At 43.2% G+C, this 7,067-nt stretch overlaps 1 protein-coding gene across 5 annotated transcripts; it reads left to right on the forward strand.

Annotated features, from left to right (window-relative positions):
• The first annotated feature begins 332 nt into the window (after positions 1–332).
• mpnd (MPN domain containing) lies at positions 333–7,038 on the forward strand. 5 transcript variants are annotated; one of them, XM_024421446.2, is made up of 15 exons: positions 333–370; positions 945–1,054; positions 1,371–1,439; positions 2,773–2,975; positions 3,179–3,400; positions 3,581–3,692; positions 3,807–3,888; positions 3,976–4,072; positions 4,189–4,261; positions 4,389–4,465; positions 4,588–4,756; positions 4,869–4,939; positions 5,038–5,127; positions 6,054–6,146; positions 6,422–7,038. In XM_024421446.2, exons 3-15 carry the CDS (start codon positions 1,436–1,438, stop codon positions 6,506–6,508), a joined length of 1,380 nt encoding a protein of 459 aa, XP_024277214.2. In that variant the 5' UTR covers positions 333–370; positions 945–1,054; positions 1,371–1,435; the 3' UTR covers positions 6,509–7,038. The 5 variants fall into 5 exon arrangements, with proteins under 5 accessions (XP_024277214.2, XP_042178052.1, XP_024277211.2 ...); XM_042322118.1 differs by lacking the exon at positions 333–370 and adding an exon at positions 380–582; XM_024421447.2 differs by lacking the exon at positions 333–370 and adding an exon at positions 627–837.
• Positions 7,039–7,067: the final 29 nt, after the last annotated feature.

The following is a 7,067-nucleotide window of genomic DNA, read 5'->3' on the forward strand; positions in this document are numbered from 1 at the left end:
CCAGGTTAAGTGGTTTATCAACACCTGGGTGGACTTATGGCTTGAAGAAGTGAACAAGAAAAATGTATAACATAAGATATCGACAGTCCCTGTCAGAGAAAAGCCACGAGGTTTGGTTGGTCGTCCAGCTATAATTTGGAGAAGCTTTTGTTATATGCTTTAAGTATCATCTGGCGTTCCTCTCTTGGCTGGAAACAATTGCCCTCTCTGAAGAATTGTCCGTAGAGTACCTACAGGTGCCACTTGAGGCATGTGTCTGTCGCCAAAACACGCCCACTGCTGGCTAAACGCTCATTGGTCTATTTCACATTGGGCCATTACCTATTTTTCCAAGCGAGGAAGCGCACAGACGTTTTACAAAAAAGTTTCGGTGAGTGCAGGAACTACCATAAATTAAATTTTAAAAAATGTTTCTCACTATAGTTGAAGTTTTAATTAGGCTACTTATTTAGTCTACTAAGCTCAACGCGTACAAGATATCCTACGCCTGTGTTAACCTCAGAACTTATTTTCGGCGTTTATCCCAAAACCCTATTCTTTCCCCATTCATGTTCCCCATAGGGATGGCTGAACGAACCAGAGGTAACTCATTTCCGGGCTTTAGAACTAGGCTACAAACTGGCGAGATTTATTGTCACAGTGAATGTTTACTTGTAAGTGGAGGTTTGCTGCCCCCCACAGGATTTGTTTCGTTAATTTGCTCCTTTTCGAGATAGAGGAACCTCGCAAAGGAGGAAAGAGACGAGGGGGAGCGTGGGACTGACTGTAAGAGGAGGAGATTCTCTAGTGTCTAAATATAGGGGAATTAAGGGCTAGGGATGATGCGGTTTGGACAAGGTTAACTTATTTTACATATGTTTGATTGTAAATGTGTCTTTGGCTACTTGTGGTACGTGTTTATAAATGCCAGCAATTAAATGTTTTTATTATTTTCTCTTTGCTAGAATCACCGAATGGACTGACTGGCCACGTACATAGCGGCTGTCTCAAAGCACCGAGCGACACTATCTTTCCGGAAGCAGGAATTTATAAACTGATGATCTAATTCTACCATGTAATTACTAATTTATAGATAAATATATATTTTGACTATATCAAACTATGTCCGATACCGAGTGGACATTGCATAGTAGTAGCCGAATTAGTAGCCGATGAGACATAGGATCAAAGAAACATCGCTTTTGTTTACGGGGAGAGTGACAAGGACGGGAGTGAGAGAAAGAAAGGGGAGGGGAATTGACATTAAAGCAACACAACAAGGAAACTACACTGCAGATACAGACGCCTTCATTTTATGTTTTTGAATAATAGCTCGCCAGCCAGTGTGGCGAATTGTGTTTATTGAACCTATTCTGTGCATTGCTCTAAAGTGGCCCGAAAAGAAAACCTCTTGGCGGAGTTGGAAATAAAGCCGCTCTCCGACGCTTTCAGAGAAATGGGTGAGAATGATAAAATAGTGATTTTAATTATAATACTCGGTGAAATTAATCTCGAGCAGCAGGCCTCGTGTTGCGGAGAAATGCAGAATAACCAATGACCAGAAAACAAAAACAAAAGCGCATACATATTTAATCTAATTTTAATAGTGGTAATTAATAAAATAGAAAATGAGATCATATCAGAAGGCTATTCTTTTGTCCCTATGGAGTTTCTTCTGCGTTTTTGGTTTCTTACTAACCATACAAAAGGACAGTGTCTCACAAAGGCCCCAGCGTTAATTAGGGTCTATCACAATTATCACAAGTGGCAACTAATTAGCTATGTCAAACATCTCTAAATGTAACATGTCCTACAGATTATTACTACATTTAAACTGTGACACTAATTTATGTGGGTCAGTGGGTGACTTCTTGACCTCAGATGTCATGACCCCTGTATTTGTATTTATTAAGGATCCCCATTAGCTGCTGCCAAGGCAGAAGCTACTCTTCCTGGGGTCCAGCAACATTAAGGCAGTTATATACAATTTAAAATATTACATTACATTTCATAACACTTTTCACAACACATTAAGTGTGTTCCCTCAGGCCACTACTCTACTACCACATATCTACAATACAAAATCCATGTGTACTTGTGTGTAGAGTGCGTGTCTTATGTGTATGTGTGCCTGTGTGTGTGTTCCATAAGGTGTATTTTTTTTATCTGCATCAGTTACTTGATGTGGAATAGAGTTCCATGTAGCCATGGCTCTATGTAGTACTGTGCACCTACCATAGTCTGTCTATTCTGGACTTGTGGACTGTGAAGAGACCTCTGGTGGCATGTCTTGTGGAGTATGCATGGGTGTCCGAGCTGTGTGCTAGTCGTTTAAACAGACACCTCGGTGCAGCTCTCTGTGTACATTTAAGGGTCAGCCATGCTGCCCTGTTCTGAGCAAGTTTAGAGGGAATCCTTTGTAGGACTCAAGGGTATATCTTATTTTGGATTAATTACAATCTTTGGTTCTTCATTTAATTTTAATTTTTTTTAACCTTTATTTAACTAGGCAAGTCAGTTAAGAACAAATGTTTATTTTCAATGACGGCCTAGGAACACTGGGTTAACTGCCTGTTCAGGGGCAGAACGACACATTTGTACCTTGTCAGCTTGGGGGTTTGAACTTGCAACCTTCCGGTTACTAGTCCAACGCTCTAACCACTAGGCTACCCTGTCATTTGGACATGTTTTTGTTACATTGTAATAAGAGTGGTTCCTCTCTGAGCTCACCTTTCTATTGTATACATGGCCTACAAATGCATCATACATAACATTTAGTGTGTGTGTTTTCAGGCTCTGAGCCACCCTTGTCTCCACAGGTGGTGGAGGAGGGAGGAGAGGAAGAGGAGGAGGAGCTGAGTGGAGGAGAGGAGTCTGATCTAAGGACCCCTTCAGGGCGTGGCTCCCTGCTGACTAGGCGAGGCATCACCTTGAGAGTGCTGCTGAAGGACAGCCTGGTTGAGCCTGGGGACGGAGTGCTGTCCATACACTACCTGGTAAAAATACAGTAGTTGATAGATGTCTATACATTACCTGGTAATAAGATGACAGTAGATATTTATACACTTTCTGATAATAACAGATTAATGTACACTACCTGAAAATACATGTTCACACACTATCTAGTAATAATGGTTATTACTAATGCTACATATGTAATAAGCCTAATTGCATCCTTCTCTACCTGTTCTCTCCCCAGGGTAAGAAGTTTGTAGGTGACCTGTTGAATGATGGGAAGATCCGCTGGGTGGAGACGGGGCAGATCTTCAATTCTCCCAGTGCCTGGGCCACACACTGCAAGCGCCTGGTCAACCCTGCCAAGAAGTCAGGCTGTGGATGGGCCTCGGTGCGCTACCGGGGCCAGAAACTAGTGCAGTACAAGACCAGCTGGCTGCACAAGTACCAGCCCAGTGCAGACATGGTGAGAAGGAGGGAGAGATGGTGGTGAGGAGGAAAAGAGGGGTAGTAAGTAAAAGGAAGCGATGGAGGTTTGTTGATACGGAAACTAAAAGCTAAAAGGGGACGATGAAAGAGAACTGCTGTAGAAGACTATTAGTATGAATACTAGCATCTCACACCCTCCCTCTTCCTGTGATGTCAGAGCCTGGTGAGCGAGGGAGAAGATGACGAGATGGGAGATGAGGAGGAGGAAGAGGGGAAGACGGCAGTGCCGACAGATGACAAGAACAGGAAGAACAAACCTGAGCTGCATGGTGAGATTAAATCCACCAAGAATCTCTAGAAATGGCATTATGTAATTTTAACTGTGTATGGTAGAGTTTGATATGGGAAAGGGATGGATGCATCTAATGTGCTTTCTCTTGCAGATATCAGCCTTGTGCCCAGAAGAGGAGACAGAGAGCGAATCCCAGTCAGATACTGCACTCTGGGTACCAGGGATGCTGCAAGGTATAATTGTGCTCGTCCCAGCCTATGTCACTGTAATGCATATAAGTAAGCTTCAACACTAATCAAACACATACTGTATATCGACAGGGATCCACACACGTTGGTGGAGTTATCAGCTTTCTCAGCCATTAACAGGTTCCAGCCTTTCAATGTTGCTGTATCCAGCAATGTGCTGCTTCTCATGGTAAGCATGAGTCACACCGTGGTAGTAAGAGAGGAAATTTGAAACCGGGGTATAGGCTACAGTTTGAATCTGTCTTATTGGTGGAAATTGACAAAAGCGTGATTGTGTGCCCTCAGGATTTCCACTGTCACCTGACCACCAGTGAGGTGGTGGGCTACCTCGGAGGACGATGGGACACTAACACACAACGTGAGTATTTCCTATAAAAGCAGAGACCGTGAGCAAACAGGACATTGTACTTCCCCTCTGACATTACAGTAACGATCTTCAACATGTATGATGTTCATGACCTGTCTGTTGTGCCCTTTGCTTGCAGTTCTGACAGTTTTAAGAGCGTTTCCCTGTCGTACACGATTGGCAGACAGAGATTCGGCCTCTGCTGTTGAAGAAGAGGTAAGCCCTACTAACACTGCTAAAACCAGGATGTGGATCAACATAAGTCAATACCATAATATGATACAATCATACATGTTTGGGTGAAATACAAATGGTCTCTTCTTCTAATTACCTTACAGATCTGCCAGAATCTGTTCATGCGAGGGCTATCATTGGTGGGCTGGTACCACAGTCACCCTCGGGGCCCCGCCCTGCCATCCCTGCAGGACATCGACTCTCAGATGGACCACCAGCTGAGGCTCCAGGGGAGCAGCAATGGCTTCCAGCCCTGCCTGGGCATTATCTGTGGTCTGTACTGGGCAATCAGCTGGCACCAATGGGGAAAAAATGTTTTCATATAGAAAATGAAAATAAATAACCAGACATTGAACTAACATTCAAATGTGTCCCTGATTTTTAGGCCCCTATTACCATGGGAACCAGGGTGTGGCGTCCACTATAACACCGTTCTGGGTAGTGCCACCCCCGGAGGTGAGTGCAGTGGTAATACATGCCTTAATGAATAAGAACATATTCCTCTAAGACAAGGTAAACATCTATAACACTTATCACCATTCTTCCATCCACAGCAAAGGCCCAATGACTATGGCATTCCAGTGGCTGTGGAGGTGACCTATGTACAAGATAACTTCCTAACTAGTGATGTCCTGAATGAGATGGTACTGTTCGCAAACTTATACTGAAGAAAAATATAAACGCAACATGCAATAATTAACGGTTTTACTGAGTTACAGTTAATCTAAGGAAATCAGTCAATTGAAATAAATGAATTAGGCCCTAATCTATGGATTTCACATGACTGGTTCAGGGGCGCAGCCATGGGTGGGAATGGGAGAACATAGGCCTATCTACTGGGGAGCCAGGCCCAGCCAATCAAAATGAGTTTTTCCCCACAAAAGGGTTTTATTACAGAAATAAATACTCCTCAGTTTCATCAGCTGTCCGGATGACTGTTCTTAGGCGATCCTGCAGGTGAAGAAGCCGGATGTGGAGATCCTTGGCTGGCATGGTTACACGTGGTCACACTTGGTCTGTGGATGTGAGGCCGGTTGGACGTACTGCCAAATTCTATAAAACAACGTTGGAGGCGGCTTATGGTAGAGAAATTAACATTAAATTCTCTGTCAACATTCTTGCAGTCAGCATGCCAATTGCACGCTCCCTCAAAACTTGAGACATTTGTGGCATTGTTGTTGTGTGACAAAACTACACATTTTAGAGTGGGCTTTTATTATCCCCAGCACAAGGTACACCTGTGTAATGATCATGCTGTTTAATCAGCTTCTTGATATGCCACAATTGTCAGGTGGATGGATTCATGGCAAAGGAGAAATGCTCACTAACAGGGATGTAAACAAACTTGTGCATAACATTTGAGAAAAATACGCTTTTTGTGCATATGGAACATTTCTGGAATCTTTTATTTCAGCTCATGAAACATGGGACCAACACGTTACATGTTGCGTTTATATTTATGTTCAGTATAGTTATAATCATAGTAACCATATCTATGCAAATAAATTCAGTGGTAGGACATTGGCCACTTTGTCATGTCACTGTTCTATGTTCAATTATTGTTCCACAGATGCTGCTGGTGGACTTCTACAGGGCAGCCCCTGACCTCGTGCAGTTCCATCAGTTCTGGTGTCCTGATACCACCATGATGGACAAAATCAAGGTCTGCTCATATAAGAACTCATTAACAACAGGAAACTGCATACCAACTAACTTTTTGGCATAGATATCCTATTAAATTAATCAAATTCCTTATATGCTTTTTGGCCTTTCATTTAAGGCTAGATGCTAACTTGTGATCCGTGCGCGTTATCCAAATTCTCACACATCTCTCTTTGACATCTACAGTTGTGTGAAGTTCAGGTCAAACATGTTATCTCCAGTTGGGATATGTCCTACAGAGATTTCCTCCTCACCGGTTTGGTTTCTCTCCCTCAGGGCTCTCTGAGCGGCCATGCACCCAAAGACCAGGCCTATTCTCAGATCCTGGAGCATGTCTACAACCAACTCATCAACACACACTAAGCTGGAGGAGAAACAAGGTTGTGTGTATGCACTGGCTTCAAATGAAAATCTCAAATAACCCATTCCTCATATAGTTCACTACATTTGTAGGTCTCTATATAGGGAATAGGCTCTACACAGAGAATAGGTTGTCATTTCTGCCCTTTGTCTGTGGCACTTCAACTGCTGCCCTGACCTCAGGCATACTGTAAGTTGGATGTGCACTGTCCTGACGGAGGAGATGGTGACTCCTGAGTCTGGAGGGCGAGTGTACTGTTCTCCATGGCCTTTTCTGACTGTGAGGTCTGTATCACTGACAATGTTTGTACAGTATGACATGTGCGTGCTGTGAATGTGTCCCCTAGCGTCTGCTGCCAGTGCTTGACGTCAGACTGTTGTTACAGAAGTTGACATGGAAATAAGGATCTTCCTCTTCTCTATTACCTGTGGTGTATTTATCTAAACTGTGGTCTGTGACATGTTAGTACTAATATGTGAACAATCCTTTGAACCCGCTGAATACCTAATACATTAAAAACACACTGGAACTACTTCTGTGTTTGTCTGTGTTGGTGCTTTG

Source organism: Oncorhynchus tshawytscha, linkage group LG05, assembly GCF_018296145.1.
Source record: "Oncorhynchus tshawytscha isolate Ot180627B linkage group LG05, Otsh_v2.0, whole genome shotgun sequence".
NCBI classification, from domain to species: domain Eukaryota; kingdom Metazoa; phylum Chordata; class Actinopteri; order Salmoniformes; family Salmonidae; genus Oncorhynchus; species Oncorhynchus tshawytscha.